Below are 21768 nucleotides of genomic sequence, written 5' to 3'. Positions count from 1 at the left end.
TATATAATAGTGCTGAGGTCATATTAGACCATTATTTAATCGAAACATAATTTTGGCTTAATTTTATTCTCTCCAAGAAGTAAAACAAGCTTTTCCATCAATCAATCAATCAAAGCCTGTTTAACCAATAGGGTGGTTTCCTATTATTTTTTTATTGCCTAAATCGAAAGATTATTACTCCTGGAGTATGTATTTCACGCTTTTAGATTTTTAGCGCTTGGCTTAAATAAGGATTACTATAATACCTTATCAAACGAAGAAAACTTTCCGACCTTAGCCAGTTTTAATAGGTGATTATTAAGACATGTTTCCCTGAGCTCTGTGCCTCATGCATGCATTGATAATCTTAGACGATGTAAAACTCCTATCTACTCGTATAGAAACTAGGTCCCTATGACGTCACGTGGAGTGGCATCGCATGGGCGCCAATCTGGCCTTTTTCAAATGAGGATAAAATTGACCATTGCCATTCGTCTAAACCAGTATTTCTAAAACCAAATAATTTGTTTATTATGAATACACTAATGGTAGGTAACGAATCGCAACCAATGCCTTTCGTTTTCTTTGATGAAGGAAACTATCCTATTCCTGTAAGCTCGGGTGCAGATTATCCATTCCTCTGTGGATTTATACGTGGATATCAGCACATCATAAGCACAACTCCATTTAATACAATGAACTTCACAGCAAGAATTTAATTCAGAGTTCACAACAGCGAGTGTCATCGTCAGTTCTTAACAATGTTTCAATTAATTTTTTACCTCATCAAACACATTAATTTAAGTTACACTTTTAATTCCTTTTTCATGCGGGTCCACCAGAAACTTCAACAAGTTCATCTTCATCACAAAACCCTTCCACTAGCACCTCTGGTTATTGAGATGTGACTTTCCTAGGGAGGAGTCTTTAGAGAATGCTGTTATCCTTTATGCATGGGACAAACTGCATGCAAGGTATAATTTTTTTTGGCTGAGTTTCAAGGTTATTTGCCATTCATGAGTAGTAAATGGACTCTTCGAAGGCGGGTTTGAGTGTCCTCACCAGAGATGGGTCAAAAAGAACCAAACTACCTAAAAAAAATGTTCAATGGAATGAACCAGTTCAAACATGAACAGTTCTCCAAAACTTTCCGTTCACTTTTAGTATCTCTAGTACCTCTCTCGTGACGTGTAACCCGGTATGTTAATGTGCCCACCAAGAGGTATTTTGGACTGCAGCTCTTAATAACTACGATTCTGAATTAATAAATACATGTAAGTAATTAGTTAAACATATGAAAACCTCCTCAACATTCCTTCATAACATGTGATTGTCAAGTTAATTGTAAGAGAGGACAATGTTGTCCTAAATTCGCTTGGGAAATAAAGACGAAATTATTATTATTATTATTATTATAACCATATCTCAGATGAATGAGTAAATGAATTTAAAATGAACCATAAGACACTTTAACTTTCAAATACCAATTTTCAGAGGTAGATCAGTGATCAACTGAAAGAGCGAGTGATTTGGTTCACAGTTACTTATGCGCTTGGCCATTGTGAAAATAAATTGATTTTACTTGTAGCAAAAACTATTTCAACCATGTTTAAGAGAACACAGAATAGATCATTCACACAAGGAACATTGACTCCACCGGGGGTGGAGAGCTAGTATCTAGCAGCAAAAGTATGTGGTGTGGGTCTTACTTTGGCAGCACTCCATTGCGGGGTGGAACAGATTGCATGGGATTATATCTCTTAAATGCTAACTCAGATGTCAAAAAATCTTTTTTTAATTAGGTTGAGATCCAAAAAATCTTTCTTAACACATTTGTTTTTGAAGAATGCTCACAGGCTTTCCCGGCATATAGAATTGTGGAAAGTTACTTGGGATTTCCACCGGGTAAGGTCCTCCAACTCAATCTCGGCCGACGTTTCGATGAACGAGTTGTCCATCGTCATTGTGGCATCTATTGCCCTGATGACGATGAACAACTCGTTCATCGAAATGTTGGCCGAGATTGAGTTGGAGAACCTGACCCGGTGGAAATCCCGAGTAACTTTCCACATTTGTTTGTTTTGAATGAGTTCTAATTGAGTTCCAAAAAATCCAATTTTGGGTCGTTAGTACTTGTACTTTGGTGTACACTCAGCCAAAATAGGCTGGAAATCTAGGAAGCACCCAATGTTCATTTGAAAAACATTGTAATCCCCACCAAAAAGATTAAAATCAGCATTAGTAACAGTAGCTTAACAACTCTATGACATCTTCAGGTTCAATGCACTGTCATGGGATTATCACAATATAGAGCTACATTTTTACCATTTTTGAAAATATGAAAATACCTCAAGGTTTAGGAAAAGGTACCTTAAGTCCACTTTTAAAAGACACATTTGTTATCAGCCCAAATCACAAAAACCGTAAATTAATACAAAGTCCAAAAGTGATGCATATCCGAAGCATACAGTCCTTTATTCAATCACTTCTTCAAATTGAAGAGGCAAGTATCACAAAATTATGAACCAATCACAATTTGTGACCCAGACAAAATTAACAAACAACATCTAGCCAAATCTGAATGCTCAAAACAAAAAATATTGTCCTTGTATAATCGACAGTCACACTTCAATAACAATAGTAAAACGCAGGTATGTTCAAAACTCACACAAATAAACTGGTAAGTATGCAGTTTCTTCTTTCAAATGACTATTTTCATTCCTAAACCTTAAAAGGAAGGATATTGTCCAGGCGAGCATCAAATGAAAATTATGAGCAGGCAGTAAAACCCTCCTTTTGATAATGGCATGAATCACTATCCTCCATGCAAGGTTGAAATGAACAGAACGTTGTCACCATCCTGCAGTTCATAGTCCAATTGACCCTTAAAAAATAAGACATTATTATTTCAGAGCAGTACGTACTTTAAATAATGCATTTCAGAAGGAATTCAAACACATTTGCACACACATATAAAGTATAAGCAAAAGAATGAAGAGTTTGACCTGGAGAAGAACTGAAACGCATCAGCAGTACACATAAACTATGAATGAGAACAGAAAACATATTAATTTATGACCTAATGGAAAGGATAGTATGTATTACAGAAGAGGACTCTGTTAATGGTTCATACACACACAAGTATACCATGCTTATCACATATTGAACACATGTATTCAGAGAGCATTACATCCACTGCAATGGTCCTTGCAGCAAATTTCACTTCTACTGCACGGAACATCACAAAAGCCTTCAAGCCATATGATGAAAAACTAAGGCCATAAATTGAGGTTTACTCTCTACATTCACATACTTTGTAAGTGTCTTTACTGAAAGTGGATTCAAAACTGATACCCAGCTTCAAAATCAATGATATGATCCTTCACTTTCATATGCTGTACAAGACAGTAAATATGCAAAATGGGGCAGAAAAAGAGTGAAAAAAATCTCTTAATACATCCCCAAATTCAGATTATTGCAGTTTGACATAATAAAATAAGATTGTCCGATGAAAAGCCAAAGCTATCCAAAACTTCTCACAACAAGTATATACATACATATTTTACTAAGATCTTGCTGATATTTCTGATGAAAATAAAATTCCCTCGGATAAACCAATTTTTCAGAGAGCTGGACAGCCTGAATTTTTGGCTTAGTTAACTTCCAGCACTAGATGTACTGCAGATAAATAACACAGTCGAAACCTACCAGAGAAACGATTAAGTTTACTTTGACTTCTTGAAATGAGAGTTCAATGGAATCCAAAAAATAAGATGGTACGTGGGTGTAAACATAAAGTTGAGCTTTGCTGCAGAGTAAATTTCTTTCCATGGTTACACAAAACATTAACCCTTTTAGCGCCAACCTACTTTGCCTGGTATGCGGAAGAATGCCAGGGCTTTTTTGGAAAATTTGCAGGTTTGCACTTAAAAATTTATATAAAGCCTAATAATACATATGATTTTTTTTTCATTTGCTCTCAATACTTATGGGTATGTTAAAGCATGGCAGATACACAAAAATACATATTAACAACACCTACATGAAGCACAAAAAATGAAAGGCATGAGAGTAAAAAAACACCTGCGATAGATCAGCCCTTGGCGCTCTTTGAATATGTATATATACTCCCGGGACTATAAGCTGTGCGAGAGCATGTGCGTGAATAAATGAAAAAGAATGGAATTTGTAAAAATGCTAGATCCATATTACATTATGTTCCATTTTCTGTTAATGCATTCGGTCAAGTTGGGCAGTTAGATTGTGAATTTCCATAGTCATTAAAGCAAACATGCATTCACTAATTGACTAGCACACGTTAATGTATCTGCTGGCTTTCACATGCTTATGAATAAATAAATATGATGCATGACCATGGAGTAGAAAATATTTTTTTACACAGCTTAGTTTAGAACATTTTGGATTACTTTAACACAGAAAAACTACTTTATTAAAAAGCACAATGAAACAAATTACATTTTCCTCTCAAATAAGATCAAATACAACAGATACAAATATATTAGGTTCACACTCTGTGAACCTTGATAAAAACTACTTACAAGGAGTTCCCAGTCCGTGTCATTCACGAGAACAAGTATTCCAGGTCTCCTACATTTGAAAATAAATACACGTTTGAGAAACTTATACACATACACAACTCAGAGAGAGGCAGAGAGAATGGACTGCAAAATTAAAATGGTGAATGAATCTACACTGTTGACCAGATTACTGTCAAAAATGCATTGAAATAGGAGTCTTCATGCATTAAATGTAAAAGATCGTAATGTGTCCAAAACCCTTTCCACGATTATACAGGAAATATACGGTGTGCTGCACAAGAAACTACATCACAGGTTTTTAAACTCATTACTGAAAGCAAAACACAACCAGTCACAACTGCACTATTTGTGTTGCTCTTAGTTTCATTGTTGTTTAATTTGAGGTGTGCTGTCCGGGCTATATTGGCACCTTGGAAAACGTTAATAAGGGGAGAGTGGGAGTGGAGAAAATGAGCCCTATGTCTGTCATTGAGAGTCATATCTGGCCAAAATGTCAAGGTCTGAGGTACCCATACTGCGATCCTCGAGAAAATATTCAATTTTTTTTACGAGGATGGGATGAAACCATGACAAGTAATGGTAATCTGGAAAAAAATTCTCAAGGAAAAGGTTTGTTACCAATTAAGACAGTAAAGCGAGAGTGAAGCTCAGCGGAAGTGAGCACCCAAAGGAAAGAGGTCTGCACGAGGTCTCTCTTCTGAGAGGATCTTATTTAGACATCCTGTGTCCCAAGTGGAGTCATTTTGTCCATTTGTTTATTTGCAGAAATCTATAGGCAATAATGTGCAAGGTATTTGTACAAGCAGTTTAGATCTGAGTAAGTCTGATGAATTTGATTAGAAGCTAAAATATCCACAATGTTTTCAGAAGACAAGAGTAAGGCCATCACAAGGTTTAAAGCAAGGTTAGTCCTGAAGAATGATGCAGTCTTAGTATTAGGCAAGAGTGATAGTATTCCTCCAACGTTGAAAACATAATGAGGGAGTAGGGGGAAGCTAAGAAGCTGACCCCAGTCTCCAATTGGGCACCACCTATTTGGTTTGTACTGAAAACATGAAAACGTCAGGAATGTAGTTGACTTTATAAGAACAGTCAATCCAAATCTGAGGATTGATCTATATTCCCATCCCAGGGTAAAAGACATTTTCAGTATGCCCTAACAATGTAGATTTTTCACAATTTTGGACTTTTCAGAAGCATACTTGCAGTTGAAAGTTGCAGAGGAATCTATGGAGTTGTTGATTATCATAACTTCATGGGGTCTTTTACGCCTCAATAGATAAATTTTTGGGATTGCAAGTACTGTCCCTCAATTTCAACAAGTCATGGATGTAATTTTATCAGACATCCCCAAGGTAGGAAAGTATATTTTATGCTCCAAAAACCAATTTATGCATCGGAAGAGTTTTTTTTGCTTTGCAAGGAGGGTCCTCTGTAAGGCAAGGTCTGCATAATACAACTGTACTATTTTATGTTTATATAATGTGATATGAAGGTATTGTATGATAAGGGCAGAGGCCCTTTATTGTAAAAAAAAAAAATTTTTTTCTTTTCTTCTTTTTGATATGCTGTAATTCTGTAAATTTAATTTGATTCAATTTGACGAAACTATGCAAATGTTCTTGCCTAAAGTGAATAAAAATTATTATTATTATTATTATATTGATGATATTGCAATCGGAGGAGAAGAATTGGAAAACTGTCACAAGCACACTAATGAAGTATTGAGCAGGCTTGAAAAGCAGAGTGTACAAGTTAACTATGAAAAATTTTAGTTTTACAAGACATCAGTCCCCAATTTAGGGCATGCCATTGATGATCAAGGAGTCTAACCTATGCCTGAAAAAGTACAGGCCATCGCAAAGGCCAGATCCCCCACAAATGCCATAGAACTGGCTGCTTATTTGGGTTAGCTAAGTTTTCATGGAGATTTTATCCCAAATGTGAGTCAGAAATTGAAGTATCTTAATAAGCAACCCAACATTGCCATGGGAGATGAAGCTGCTTTTGCAGAGACGATAAAAAAATGGGAGGCTTGTTTTCAAAGGAGTACATACTGGTAATTGGACCAGAACTTGTTGATTCATTATGATAAGACTAAGCCAATAATTTTGTACATGGATGCATCTCCATATGGCGTACGAAGAGTTTTTTGTCATCTGGAAAACATGTACTAGAGAAAAGCCAGTCCTGTATCATTCCATGTCTTTGTCCCCAGTCAGCAAAAATACTCTCAGTCGATGAGAGAGAAATTTGCAGAAAAAGTGCATATTTACTTGTATGGAAAAAATTCAAAGTAGTGACAAATATTAACCATGGAAAAACCGTATCTCTCCCCATAAACGTTTGCCTGTTTTCGCAGTTGGACTTGTAGTTTTCACATTTAAGTGGTATGTTTTTCCACATGATTTTTGATATTTTAATTTAGCTTTAATCTGAAAATTTTAACAACTTGGTATTCTTTTTTATAGGGGAGCATATGCACCACTTTTGTAGCATTTAGTTTCATAGTCGCTTTGTCTTGCATGCGCTTTCCCGGCCAGTCCTATCCGCCTATTCTTGGAAAACAGTGATAAAGAGAGCATGACCATGGAGAAATGGAGTCCTGTGTACAGGCGAGAAATACAGTGTGGGGCAGAATTGACTCCCTGCGGACTCATGGCTAAAGAAATATTCTTGTGCAAGCATACGAAAGATCGATACTCGACTACACAAACGCACAACAATCGCCCACCGAATCAACCCGCTCATTTATAATCCCTAATACTACTAGATAAGCGGATTCAAAATTGCTCTCCATTCTCAAATCAAGGAGCCCATTCTTCCCCACCTATTACGGGTAAGATAGTGTTTCAAAATTTAACATAATTGTATATCCAAGTCAATATGAGGAATTAATATGATAAAACTGCACTCATACGCTTAAATCACCATATAATTATGACAAATAAGCAAAAAAAAAAACTTACACTGTATCTTTCTGCATAAATAACTCTAGCCTCTCTTTCAGCAGGTTATCTTTAATCCACTGCAACAGTTTACGAATTGTCCCTATTAGGAGAAAAAGTTAACTTGTTATCATAATGAACTGCAGAGAACAACACAAAACATTTTGGTAAAAAATTACTGACATTTTTCCGCCGAAATAGGCAAGACGACATCATGCGTCTTTTTCTTGTCGAACAAGAGCTCAGCACCCCCACTGAAGACAAAATTGAAATAACTTTAACTTCGGACGAACACTCATTTAAAAAATACCAGGCAGATAAATTCATTAGACAATATAAGGTACAGAAAGACCTTATTAGTGACATCCAACCAACCTAAATTCGACGAGCAACTTTAAAGTCTGGGATTCACCAGATGATCCCATATTTAGCACCGATATTAACTTGAGAAGGCACTGAAGTAACAAAGCTGAATGCGTCACAAAATTATACAACTGCGACACAGCATTACACAGAGTCTTCAAAAGAATGAACAAATTAATAACACCACCATGAGCTGTTATGAACACAGACGATTTCCCACCATCACTCGCTCAATCCAAAGAATCGATTATAACGTATATCGATTACTCGCCCGATTGATTCGATTCCATTCGATTACAAATAGCGCTAAATTTGACTTCAGTCTGACTGGGTTCCCACGATTCATTTGAGACCTATTCTAGGAAAGAATGTTAATTCTAGTTTTTCATCCAAAACCTTTCCGTAATGACTACTTATTGCATTAGTTAAGGGTGTGAATTTTATAAAACCTATAACGTATAAGACCAAATAACCTGGTGAGTGCTGTTGATAACAGCTAGTGAGACTGCATAAGGGAATGATGAAAGCGTTAAAAGCATTTTTTCATCAAATGGATGAAGGGAAATCGGAGAGGAAAAAGTACTTCAGAGTTGCTTATCTAGAAGTGAGAGCAATGGTGAATTAGGTATTAAAGAGTCCCACTATTTCAGGGGAGTTTTACTTTATTTTCGTTCTTCATTTCAATTCTTTTACCATGAATTTTGCATACACGGTGATGCTATTGAACAATTCCATGAACGGGTAGCATTTTTCAGCTAAGTTTACACTGAAATATTAAGATATCCTAAGCAATCGACATGTACCCAAACAACAAACAAACTCAAAAACCATAATAAGATTTCACTATCATCAGTAGATTGAATTTATTATTAATTTAGGGAGCACATCAGCCAATTATGCTTGAAAATAATGCTCTTTCAGCGGTCTCCATGACATCTACGCCAATTATATTGCCTTTCATTGAGTCATAGCACTACTAACAACAGGAAAGACAAGCATAGATGGAAACAATTACAATTACAACACATTACAATCACAGATGCAACTCGTTGTACTAGTTTCCTTGTAATGAATCTGAACTGACCAATATTGTTAACAAATTGCCCATTAAAAATAGCCATGGATTAGATGGTTTCCATGGGAGAGTTGTAAAAAGATCTGTCTTTGTTATCAAGGATCAAGTTCTATTCCTCATTAATGAATCTTTAAGGCTGGGAGTTTTCCCGGACTCTCTTAAGACTGCCAAAGTTGTTCCTCTCTACAAAGGCAAAGGAAGCAAACAGGACATGAATTCATACCGTTCCATTTCCCTGTTAAACCAGCTCGCCATCAGTAAAATTTTTGAAAAGGTCCTTTACAACCGTCTGGTATCATACCTTGAGTCATTCAGTCTCTTGTCCCCTTCTCAGAATGGGTTCAGGAAATCTAAATCCACATCCATAGCCACCTATATGAAGTAGTGACCCATATACTCTCAAATCTGGACAAAAGAACGGAGACTGGGTCTTTTCTTTGACTTTTCTAAAGCCTTTGATCTTGTCAATCACCAACTACTCCTGCTGAAACTGGGTTATTATGGTATATGAGGTACTCCTTATAAGTGGATTGAATCGTATCTGAGTGGACGCCACCAACATGTTGTATTATACAAAAATGGCACTCAGTTTATCTCTCCTGGTAAAGAAGTCCTACTTGGTGTGCCACAGGGCTCTGTCTTGGGCCCTGTTCTATTTTTGCTGTATGTAAATGATCTACCAGTAGGTACTCTTAAATCTGTCACAGGTGTCAAACCTATACTCTACGCTGACGATACTAATGTTATGACGATTTGAATGAGAGGAGAGCTGCATCATACCATTCAGGGTTGCTGACCAGTGATGATGATGATGTGTCTAATTGCTGTGCTGAGGCAGAAACCATGATATTTTGGACACAATACCACACAAGTCATATTGCACAAAATTGCCAGTGAGGGACAAATAGCAGGTCATGATTGTGTAAGCATGTGGCACAACAATGCCTGATTGCCATTTGCGATGATTAGAAACCAGAAACATTAAGTTCTTGTAAAGGAAACTAGGGTGTAATCATGATATTGTCAATAAAGCAGCCACAGGTAAATGGTCCTTAGAAAAAAAGAGCTTAAATTTACAAATATATTTTGTTGCTAATTTGCCCTGGCCAAGTCAGTGCTATTCAATCTCTCTTTCCTCCACAGTGAAATCTCGACTGCTCCAATGCAGTGCCAAGGAGTTCAGTGAGACCTCTCACCCAACCCCAGACTGTCTGCAACTTACTTCTCCCAGGAAATAGAGAAAATAGATCCCTGGAAAACTTTACACCATGGAAGTAATAAAATAAAAAATTGTTACTTGCAGTGCAATTGTTATGGAATTCTTTTGACATACACAATCCATTCCCCATACGTTTACGACACAGGAATATGAAGTTTCCATCCCTCATTAAGTGTAATAAGGCAATACATCTTTAACATGGAATATTTGAAAAAAATGCACAGTGGTGGCAGCTGAAGATATGAACAGCAATGGATCAGGTATAATGAAAGCACTATTCAAGAGTTAAACCGTGGTCTATTTGAGTAAGCTTTTAAGACAGTCAGTAACCAGTGCCCATAGTGCAATGATGTGAACATTTTCGTTAGTTGAAACTGGCTCATCACTTTGGATTCAATACTTTTCATACCAATTGTATATTACAGGTCAATATCGAGGATGCCGTATCTCAACTACTCGCCAGGAGCTTGTCTTATCTCCACCAAGTTACAGACTTATCTCAGAAAAAATGCAAGGGAGAAAACAATACATTCATATAAAGGCCTTTCAGCTTACAGGCTAGGGCCCATATGATCACAGGACTGTACAGAAACTTGAAGCATACATGATTATAAGTACACACATGGGTAAAATGACATCAAAATCTTAATTAAAACAAACGAAATTAAAGAGAAAAATTTATTTCCCTTTTCAAATCTTAACATCTTGGGATGAACAGCACTTCAAAAGGGAAGAGTAACAATATAACAGTAAGTTCAACAAAAAAAGTCTCAAAATTCTGTTTTTCACATAAATAAAGATTATCTGCAAGAAAAATGTATCAAACAAAGTTCATCCTTGAGTAAATAAATGCTTAAAAAATCCTACGAGGAGGGCATTTGGAAGCGCCAGTGCGAGCAAGAGCACCTGCTTGGTCATGTCCATAATTACCGGGCTGTACAAGAGCCTGGAACAAAGGCAAGTGATCATTAGAAAAATCATTTTTCACTCAGAATATTCACTCTTTTTCATAAAAAATAGTCCAACAAATTGCTGGAAATTTTGAATCCACCTTGACAAGGAAAAAGCGGGTGCTCAGTGATTAAACAATGCAAACCAAAGGGTACAGAAGGTGAACTGATCCTAATCATGGATAAGTCCACCATACCATACTTGTAAGGCCCTAAATATTACAAAAGTTGCATTTGCAAGCTTGCCTAGGCAGCTTGCACTCGAGAGCTGTGCACTCCAATAAATTTCACCACACGACCATAAAGTTACTAGGCTTGTGCATAAAGACTAGGCTTGTGCATTTTACTAACTGCCATGAAATCACCCATACAGGCTTTGCAAAGTATGTTTACAGTATAACTAAAAATGAGACATTCTGGATGATTAACAGATGTGCAAAGGCTAAAATACTGTCGTAAAAAACTTTAAGAGTACATCACTACTGTCACAAAGGATTTCATCAGGAAAAGATTTTTCAGAAGCAATATTTGGTGTCGCCATTTCCCCGATAATGTTTTTTTAATGCCCAACAAAAAAACAATACTATAATCTGAAGGCCAACCAACGCCATAAGTTGTACCTGGTCACAATGGACTGATTGTGAGTGATGGAAGGGAGCCAAAGTACTATCCCACAATGGACGTAAGCTATAATACGTAAGCTGTAGGAAAAATGGTTAAGTTCCATGATCCCATTAGCTTATAAATACCCCATCAGAGCGCATCCAAAGAACAACTGGTATCAGTGCAGTGTTTCACCAAACCAAAAGAGGGTGGTAGGTGGTGTCATTTACCAGAGCCACATACCGTATTTCTCCGAATATAGTCCCCCCCTTTACTTTTACCACAGGCATTTTTGGAAAAAAAAAGGGGGGACTATATTCAGACATATACGGTATACATATAAGGGAAAATAACTAGACACAAGGTAAGGCATAGATAAAGAAAATAATCAGATATTGAAGTGAAAATTACGTAAAAGTTTATGTGGGTAAATATTGCATTTAATATTATTGAGAACAGGACCTTCATCTTGAATAATACCCATGAATAATAAAAAATTCAAGTTCTTGAGTAGGTAACAATGGCAATTCTTACACTCAAGTCTCCTGATCGGGTTAAAAATATTTAAAATCAGGTGAACAGGAATAGAGAGAGAGAGCATAACAGGATGGAAATGAGAGACCAGGAAAAATAAATTTGGAAAGAAGCAGCATACGAAAAAGCAAGATGACAACACAAGTCTCGCTTGACAGGTATGATATTAGAACTCAACCATCTCCATCTAGTATTTGATAATGATTTTCCATCCAACATCTTACATCTTCCATTAGAGATAAACTTGAAATATATCACAATAACTCAGGAAATCATTCCACACCAATACACGAAAATGCAACCAAAAGTAGATTTTGCCTGCACTTCAGATTGAAGTATTGGGGGCACTATCGCCTGGGGATTTCATTATTAAGTCAGCTCACCTATTTCTATTAATGAAACAGAGAAAATACTTCCAGCAACAGTTTATGAAGAACATCAGTATTGTATTAATGTCCAACAATTCTGTAATGATAACTGCCTCAATCACGGGATTATCTATACTACTGTTAGCTAAACAAACATTTAGGGGGACTGATTGCTACTCAATTACTCAAAAACTACTGAAGTAGCGATTTTTAGGGAATTTTGAGCACTAATAACTGAATTGCACTGTATAATGAAAAAAAAATTTACACCAACAGGTACCAAAGACATGGTTAGACCATAGTCATGGTTATCAACAAGACAGAATGCTGGTAAAACTCAATTGATTTATTTCAGAAAAAAAGTGAAAAATGAACAAGCAACACCAAGCAGCATAATGCACAGTGAATAAATTAATACGAAGCAAACATTGATTAACACTATAAGAGAATAACTTGTGTACTCACAAACTGAACATGCAAGAGCTTTCTCGCTTTGTCAAGAAGAATAAACTCCTTTTTATTCTTGACTGGCTCATCAAAAAGTGTCTTCCAGCCATTTGTTTGCCATTTCTGAATCCATTTGGTGATAGCCGACACAAGGAAATCTGAGTCTGAGCATAAGGTTAGTTGTTTGATACCTAAAAGTAGAATATGATAAAATGTGCCTTAGTAATGTGAATAAAATATCAAAATCAATTGTAAAATTAATAAGAACCTAAAAATGAACACAAAATGCAAGAAAAAATTCCCCATCCATTCACTTTCCTTAAAACTAATATGATAAAAAAATAATCATTTTCTTGCAGTGTAGTGAAATTAGTACATATTTTATTGGGAATTATTATATGATTTTTTTTCTCAATTTTTACAGATCAAATAATATGAAAGAAATTTTGTACTACGTAGGTATTTCCTTCTTTTGTGATTACTGAAGGTAATAGGGATCAGGCTCTGGGTTCTGTTTTAGTGTCCCTCGATCTTCCTTTCCAACAATTGGTTGACACTAATACTTAAGGAAAGATTTTTATTCTAATTTATTTTCAAATATTGTGACTAGGAAATAGCATGAGTTCCCACAGAAGTAACAGTCAAACATGGTCGGGGGGATGAGTTTTGCACTTTGAGAATGGGGCACAACAACAGACCCATTTCACCTATTTCCCGATGATAAAAGGACTTCAGGAACTAAGTGCTGGGGACATAAAAGGGGGCAGAGCAAGTTGGCGCAGAGTCCATGGAAAAACAGATTGGGTAGCCGCAGAGAGAGTATTGGAGGAGGGAGAAAGGAGACAGGAGTACCGGAGGAGAGAGAAAGGATACAGGAGTAGCCCGATCAAAAGGCTATCAACTTTTACTCTTATGCTGAGTGCATTAAATATTTTAAAACAACAACTATCCTTGATGCAAATGTGAGAATTATTAATTTCATTCTACTGATCTATGTACTGTAATGGTTCAGACACCATTACGAGGTGCCATTCAATTCGGCGCATTCATTTCCCTACCCGCTCCATTCCACTAAGCTTTCCCCCCTCCCCCCCCCCCCCCCCCCCCCAGACCACGGCCCATGGAGGAAAGTGTGTATGCGAAAGTGGGGATGAATGTCGGTTATGTAAGATTATGAGTGCTGTGTGAGTGTGTTTGGGAGGACAGGAACTCGGGTTTTTCCCGTGAATAACGTGTTCCTACTCCCTTTCTTGTGCGTTACCCCACCCCAAGATGGGGATTATAAAAAGGTTGTGCGCGTGGAAGAAAAGAACAATTTTGAAGTGAGTGTCGGGCGAAGCCCATGCCCGAATTTGGGTGCGACACGGCAGAGAAGACGAGGGGCCTACCAAACCACGCAACTGATTGGTTCCAATGGAACACGGTCTGAAATAAGAGACCCCCCCTGTCCGAAGGATCAAGGACCAGCTTAAGAGGACGCATTTCCTCTGTTCCGGATGCAGCTTCCTCCAACAAGGGAGAAAGAGGAGTGTGCAGTAAAGGGAACGAGAGTTTGCTGGATCCAACCTGGTCTAACCACAGACAACGGTCAAGTAAGATCGCAACTATCCCCCCCGAAAGCCCCCTCTTCTCTTCTGCCCAGTTTCAAGACAGACAGTCATGAGACGCATCAGTCACTAAGTGAAAGTGAAATTAATCACCTAAGTAAAAAAACACTCATTGGGATGGACTTTCATTTACCACCCCTATCAAGAAATAATTAAAAAAGTGTATCATTATTTACGTGCTCACAACCGAACTATATTTTGTTGTTATCATTTGCTATTTCAATAATTTCATCTTGAAAATCAAGCTATAAAGTTGTGTTTTTTATCATTGATGTGTCATAAATTGTTTTCACCAACTCATACATCACTAGTTTATAAGAGGGTTTCTTTTTTGTTTTGTTACATGCAGTTTTATTGTTTGAATTATATTTTGTTCCGCTGAAAGTGTTAAGTGTTTTTGTTTTAACTCCTTCACGGGTCATCTTAAGAAAAAATATCCCTCACCATTCCTTTCGCCCCGGTCATTTTTCTTTCCATGAATGCGTTGTGGAAGAGTGCATAAGTGTCCGAACGTTACCCATCAGGTCGAATAGGGAACCCTTTAAGAAGAGGAAGAAGGAAACATTAAGACGTAGGATGGATTTCAGCTTAATAATTTCTGAAGATAGATTCTTCGGGTCACTCAGCCGGATCGAACGTTCAATTAACCCTGCTCAATTAAACGCTGTGATGACCCCTCTAATTGGACGTTCGATCCGGATGAGTGACCCGAAGAATCTATCTTCAGAAATTATTAAGCTGAAATCCATCCTACGTCTTAATGGCTACGACAACGGAGCTATATCCTGCAATTTTAAAAAGATTATCAACAAGGACAACAGGAACAATTCCCAAGACGCAGAAGACATCATTAACCAAAAGAAAGCCTTCCTCCCCTACGTGAAAGGAACAATGGATAAGATCGGTAACATCCTCCGGAAATTTGACATTAAAGCCATTTTTAAACCACACGCCCAAGTACGACACCTCCCAGGAAATGCCAGGGATAGGACGCCACTTCAAATGGAAGGAGTATACGAAATCCCCTGCCGATCGTGCGAGAAGAAATAACATCGGAGAAACGGGACGAACAGTCAAAACTCGGATAGAAGAACACAAGCGAGCCATTCGACTGGATTACCCTTCAAAGTCAGCCGTAGCGGAGCACAAAGCCATCGGACATGCGATCGACTTCGAAAAATCAAGAGTCATCGCGAGGATAATACATTTTAAAACCAGACTCATCCACGAGGCCATAGAAATAAAGAAAAACAAGAACAACTACAATAGAGATACCGGATTAAGAATCAGCAATACTTGGAACCCAGTCATCCGCAGCATTTCGTTACCTTCCCCCTCCAGTCCTTACTCCTCACACCCTCCGCCCACCCCTCCCACCTGAAATATGTATATAAAAAAAGGCAGCAAAAACCAATCCCAACATTATTCCCTTGAAAAAGTGACCAGCAGTCGGTCGCGAAACGTCGGGGCAATCTCCACTACGACACGCGGCGTACACTCGAATGTGAGTTATTTTTAATTATTATTAAACATTATATGCATATGGTACACGAATGAATTTACAGAGTTCATGGTTCCAAGACACCAGAGCATGACAACCGCATAAATGACTGATGCAGTGTGGGATGAGCAAAACTTCTGTCCCAATCCACATAAGTCATTATCACTGAAAGTTATAAACTCATAATTTTTACGTCAACAGACTTCTATAAATCCACTCGAAGGATCCAAATATAAAAGTTAAAGCAAAAAGAAAAACACTTTGGATGGGTGAATAAGTTTAAAGGCCTCTACACATGAGGCAGGTACTTGCACAATCTGATGTGTGTACAAAGGCTCAGTCAAAATTGCATCATGTAAAGCGGTGAATTACTATAACACATGCGAGGGTGCGTGGACGTGAGATGGCAAAATAGCCCGTTCTATTGTCTGTTCACTTTATGTCTGCGGGTGAGCTTTCGCGAGAGCCCGGACAATCTCGGATGGCTTCGCTGATAGGGGAGGGGTAGTACCGAGAGAGAGGACGAGCGAACGTAACGTTGCCAAATGTACATAGCCGCCATACTTTGTCACTGAAAACGTGCGAGTCATAGGTGGCCACAGATATATTGGCCGAGACAATATACCTACTCATTTGGAAGGCATTGGGGATAATCCTATCACAGAAGCCCATGAAATTGTAAGCTACCGGGCTAAATGAGGCCCCATTGGTGAAAGGCACACTTAGTAAAATACAAGAAGAACGCGTGAGGTTTGGCAACACTGCTCCACGAGCAGGTTAACGATGTTCACTCGGCGGAGGTCTGAGAGCGACTCACTAAGGCCACACCTACTGTTTGCTGAGTGGCGAAGGCAAAGTCACGCGTCGAGAAACTTTCCCTCCCCTCGTCTCCACTTGCTTTGGCCACACCAGCTCACCCGCAGAGATAAAATGAACAGAGTATAATTTTGTTCATGCATTCGTGCAATGCCCCATCATTTTAGAAATTAATGCAGTTCTAAGCTACGCAATTCCGTGCCCCCTGTAAAATGGCCTTAAAAATCAGTGACAGGGAATGTGTCAAGTGGAAACTTTAATAACTTTATCACAATTTGAAGCAAAAAAAATGGCATAGTCACCTTACCTGCACTATGTGCTGTTTCAATGGCTGCTGTTGCTGCTTCTATCTCTGCCGAGTTAATAGTGATTCTTCCTTTAGCAGGTGCAGAAATATTTCTGCAGAGTAATCACAATATGCCATTCATGTCATCTTACATTTAATGGATACAGAGTTGGCAAAACATTTTATTGGCAATAATTGAAATTTCTACCATTAATTGATGAAATTTACGAACAATTCTTATATTCTATTCCTAAATATTAATGAAGAATATAAGGGAAAGGTTTGCCAAAAAAACCACTAATAATTAACCATTTAATGAGTTTCATCACCTCAATCATCCCAAAAGAAATTCCTTTTTTAAAAAGTTGAGTTAGTCCTATTTAAAGTATTCAAAATAATGTGAATAATTTTAAGCCATTTCTCTATCGAACAAGTTATTGATAAAACCATTGGAAACTGGCCTAACCAGCACAAGAACTCCGTACAAACAGTAATAACTGCACTTGTTACAACTAAATAAACATTAAAACTACAAAGTTTTTCAATGAGAGGTTAATTCTTCTTTGGAATTTTCCAGTCAACTGAGCATCGTTTCAAGCATTTATTGTTGCCTCAGAGCATTGCTTCCTTAGGCCCACCATACATGTTCAGTTTGGCCTCAAGGCCTGGACTGTTCAGTCCTGGACTGAAGGCAGAACTGACAGTGTGTGGCAATTCCATGAGGCGGATCGTTGGCCGGACAGCCCGATGGGAATCCAATGAGGTCTGGCCTCAAGGCCAAGCGACCTTGAGGCCGGACCTCATTGTTTTCCCATCCGGCCACCGTCCAGCCGACAATCCACCTCAAGGTATCGCCACACACTGTCAGTTCTGCCTTCAGTCCAGGACTGAACAGTCCTGAGCTTGAGGCCAAACTGAACGTGTATGGTGGGCCTGAGGCTCCGGCCAAACTGTGCAGTTCTGGCCTCAAGGCCCGGCCTGGACGGAACGTGTATGTTAGGCCTTAGTACTTGCCAGGGAAGTCACGAGGGAGACCCAGGGCAATGATATGTCACAGCATTTAGGGAGGGGCACATGGCCGCATTGGATGCTAAAATATTTTAACTTCTCAAGAACGGTTCCTTGGATGTAAAAATGAGGTGAAATTTGGGCCTAAACCTATGTAACTTTTAGCCTTAGAAATGGTGCCTCTCGGTCCATTTGAGAAAATGAATGGTTATTACATTTTGTGCTCTTGAGTGACCTCTACATGTTAAAGAATGAACCTGATTATTTTTAGTACATTCATTACACTCCTTACTGCACATTTAAGAGATTGAATCAATGATCCCAGAAAAAAAATTAAAAAATAAGCCACACCTTAGAGAACACTATAATAGCTAGGTACTGCATGAAAAAACTCTTATAGCAATGCATTCACTGAGCAAGAGTAAAAGATGATGATGCTCATTATTTTCTCGCAGTTTCTATTGCCCTATTGGAAATATTCCAGTGAAAATTATTCAATGGAAACGTTCAATTGAAAAGTGACAAAATTTGTTGTTCGATTGTTGTTGTTTCGATTGAATTTTTGTTGAAAAATTCAATCGAAATTTGTCACTTTTCAATTGAACGGTTCAATATAGGATATACTCAAAATCTAAATTTCACAATATTCATGGTTAAATAAAAAACACAGTACTGTTCCACAACCTTATAATTTAGCATGGTATAATATATAATTATAAGGTTGTGGAACAGTACTGTGTTTTTTATTTAACCATGAATATCTCATCGTTCCACCAAGTAACGCCTAAATCTGTTGATTATATTTTAAATTTCACAAATCCCGAATTCTGAATGAATAATATATGTCAATAGAAATTAAAGTTGAAATATTTTTAGAAGCAGTGTAATAATAAAAACTTTAATTGGGCTTTTCCACATCTTCCATTGCAATTGAATATTTGAGAATTCTATTGAATATTTGAAAATTTAATTGAATCTCATCTTCGAATTCAATTGAATTTCCTAATATTCAATAGAATATTTGTATTTTCAATTTAAAATTTGAAAATCCAATTGAATTTTTGGATATTCAATTGAATACAAGGAAATTCAATAGAAAATTGGCATATTCAATTGAATTCAATTGGAATTTTCAATTTAATCAGCTGATTTATTTCCAATAGGGTGACAATGAACTTTTCCTCTCATTGTTTTTGGAGGACGGTACAATGTGGTAGAATGGTAGGATTTTGGAGGAAGATTCACTCCTCAGCTCCTCCCGGTAACGAACATGCGAAAAGTGGCCCATAAATATTGTTAGTAAAGCATTACAGCACGTAGGTGCAATGTACCAAACAGATAAAATGGGATAGCACAACAATCTGCTGTTCCAGCAACTTCTGAAACAGGTTTGCTGAGGAGTTTAGATCCAGCTTCACATAATGAAAGATGCCAAGGGGACCATAACTTAACGTCCCAACAGATGGACAGAGTGCTGCAAAGTGATTTGCTACTAGTAAAACCAAATGGTGCCACGTCCTGTAAATTTTGTGCATAGAGAAAGGGGCTAAATGAAGATTGCATAAGATGATCATTTGTGGTAAAAGACACTTTTTGCAGGTTAAGTAACAGAAAAAAACTCTCTACAATGTAAGCAAGCCATAAAAATTGTAGGGAGATACATTCTAGTGAAGTTGATTGCCACAGTGCTGTACGGTAACCATGGGCAATGACAAGTTAAACATCCTCCGAGCTTAAGGGGTTTAATTGTGAATGCCAAAACCCAATACAAGTCTACTACAATAATACCTGAGAAGCTCTATACACTCACAAATTATTGCCAGTTCCAAACCATACACCAATGCCAGCTTGAGATCCCCTTCGACCGTTAATCCGAGCCCCATGAATGTATACTAATATGGATCCATCTGGCTCCACAGTGAATTTGTTTGGTGTACTTTCCCAGCTTTCCAATCTAGCCTAAAGAAATTATTAATAGGAAAGATAGCAATCCAAGCATAGCTCTGACAAGTACAATACTCATGAAATATGCACATGCTACTAACCTTCTTAAGAGGGATAGCATCAGATTTCACATCCAAGACTCTCTTTTGCGATTCCGGAGGTGGTACAGGGGCATTTACCAAATCTGAAAACGGCACTTTCGTCCCCTCAAGCATCTTGGATGATGTTTGAGGGGACGAAATGCATTCCTCTTTTATCAAATTAAGTTCAAGCATAATTTTACTATGTGACTCCTTTATATGGTTCTCTAATTTTTGCAACCGATCTAATAGACTAACTTTAGAACTAGCACTAGTGTTGGGTTTCACATGGGAAATTCTTATCTTCTTTGGGTTATAACTATCGGATGAATTCATACTGCGGCAGATCTGTTCCTTGTCCGAAAATCAAGAGTGATCACGAGAATGCCACGCAACGGTGGTATATAATGGAAGAACAAATACGCATTTGGCCCCATTTGATTCCTTTACGTGGCAACTGCTAACGGTGTCAACCCATGAAAATGAACACCTCTAAGCTTAAGCTTGAATAGCAACTATATGCCCGCATTTAAGACTAGGTTAATTAGATTTTGCAATATTAGTATCGTACCTAAAACAAAACGTGGCACCTGTAATCATTACGCGCATTCACTACGACGACAGTACAAATAGACATTCGAAATACCACAATACAACATACCTATATATTGCTATCAGTTTTATAATTTGAAATTTTTAAGACTGAAAGCAGAGGAAAAACCAACATCCATCAAACATGTAATTCATAGAACCTTACCTGCCGATTCTCAGTAGGACAAGAATCACTCCTTCAAACTTGATTGATAACCATTAAGAGCACTTGTGTTACATGCTTTTGTGTCCCAATTTAACCTGTTAACACATTTTGAATTCGTGCGTAACGCCAAGCGCGAGTCCAAGACCTTTCAAAAACTTAGAAGTCATGTAATATTAATAAATATGCGAACGATGATAACTGTATCAAAATAAATAGAGCGTCGTACCGTTGTCATTTGTTTCTTGCATGACAGAAAAGGAGGGTTGTTGTAAATATTTATATTTACATCCTCCTTGATGATAGAACTTCACGTTGGCTCACGTCAAATTATTGTCACCATAAAATATTTTGTGGAATTATATCAGCCGATAAAATGAACCACAATTGCTTTACATTTCAAATTAATGGATCGAGCAAGTTACTCGACTAACACAGAATCGCTTTCACGACTACATAACGCTAAATAATTAAAATGCTTATATGTTAGCAAAATATTCCATGCTGTTGTTCTTGATACGTTGTCATTCTATGCTGTTATTTACGTTGATAATTAAATTATCGGTTATGAAGACAGTCTCGACTTGTCAGTAAAAAATTAAGGAAAAAAAACTTATATTTTTAAATGTGCAAAATCATGAGAATCAAATTCTTATGCATAGGATATGCGATACAGAGAGCCCTCATTGAGTGTTCCCTATTTTTTGCTATGATCGCAGAATTACAT

At 37.6% G+C, this 21768-nt stretch overlaps 2 protein-coding genes across 3 annotated transcripts; both read right to left on the bottom strand.

Annotated features, from left to right (window-relative positions):
- Positions 1-2435: 2435 nt before the first annotated feature.
- LOC124157500 (ubiquitin-related modifier 1) lies at positions 2436-8083 on the bottom strand. The gene is made up of 5 exons (XM_046532242.1): positions 7862-8083; positions 7670-7740; positions 7508-7589; positions 4539-4587; positions 2436-2863 (listed from the first exon to the last, which is right to left on the bottom strand). Exons 1-5 carry the CDS (start codon positions 7909-7911, stop codon positions 2795-2797), a joined length of 321 nt encoding a protein of 106 aa, XP_046388198.1. The 5' UTR covers positions 7912-8083; the 3' UTR covers positions 2436-2794.
- Positions 8084-10807: 2724 nt separating this feature from the next.
- LOC124157485 (ribonuclease H1-like) lies at positions 10808-21236 on the bottom strand. Of its 2 annotated transcripts, XM_046532232.1 has the most exons (6): positions 21045-21236; positions 20309-20422; positions 20074-20222; positions 17277-17368; positions 13064-13236; positions 10808-11089 (listed from the first exon to the last, which is right to left on the bottom strand). In XM_046532232.1, exons 2-6 carry the CDS (start codon positions 20420-20422, stop codon positions 10997-10999), a joined length of 621 nt encoding a protein of 206 aa, XP_046388188.1. In that variant the 5' UTR covers positions 21045-21236; the 3' UTR covers positions 10808-10996. The 2 variants fall into 2 exon arrangements, with proteins under 2 accessions (XP_046388188.1, XP_046388180.1); XM_046532224.1 differs by lacking the exon at positions 21045-21236 and having other exon boundaries at positions 20309-20906.
- Between the last annotated feature and the right edge of the window lie 532 nt (positions 21237-21768).

Source organism: Ischnura elegans, chromosome 1 (assembly GCF_921293095.1).
Source record: "Ischnura elegans chromosome 1, ioIscEleg1.1, whole genome shotgun sequence".
NCBI lineage: Eukaryota > Metazoa > Arthropoda > Insecta > Odonata > Coenagrionidae > Ischnura > Ischnura elegans.
This window is presented reverse-complemented; position numbering and strand designations above follow the sequence as displayed.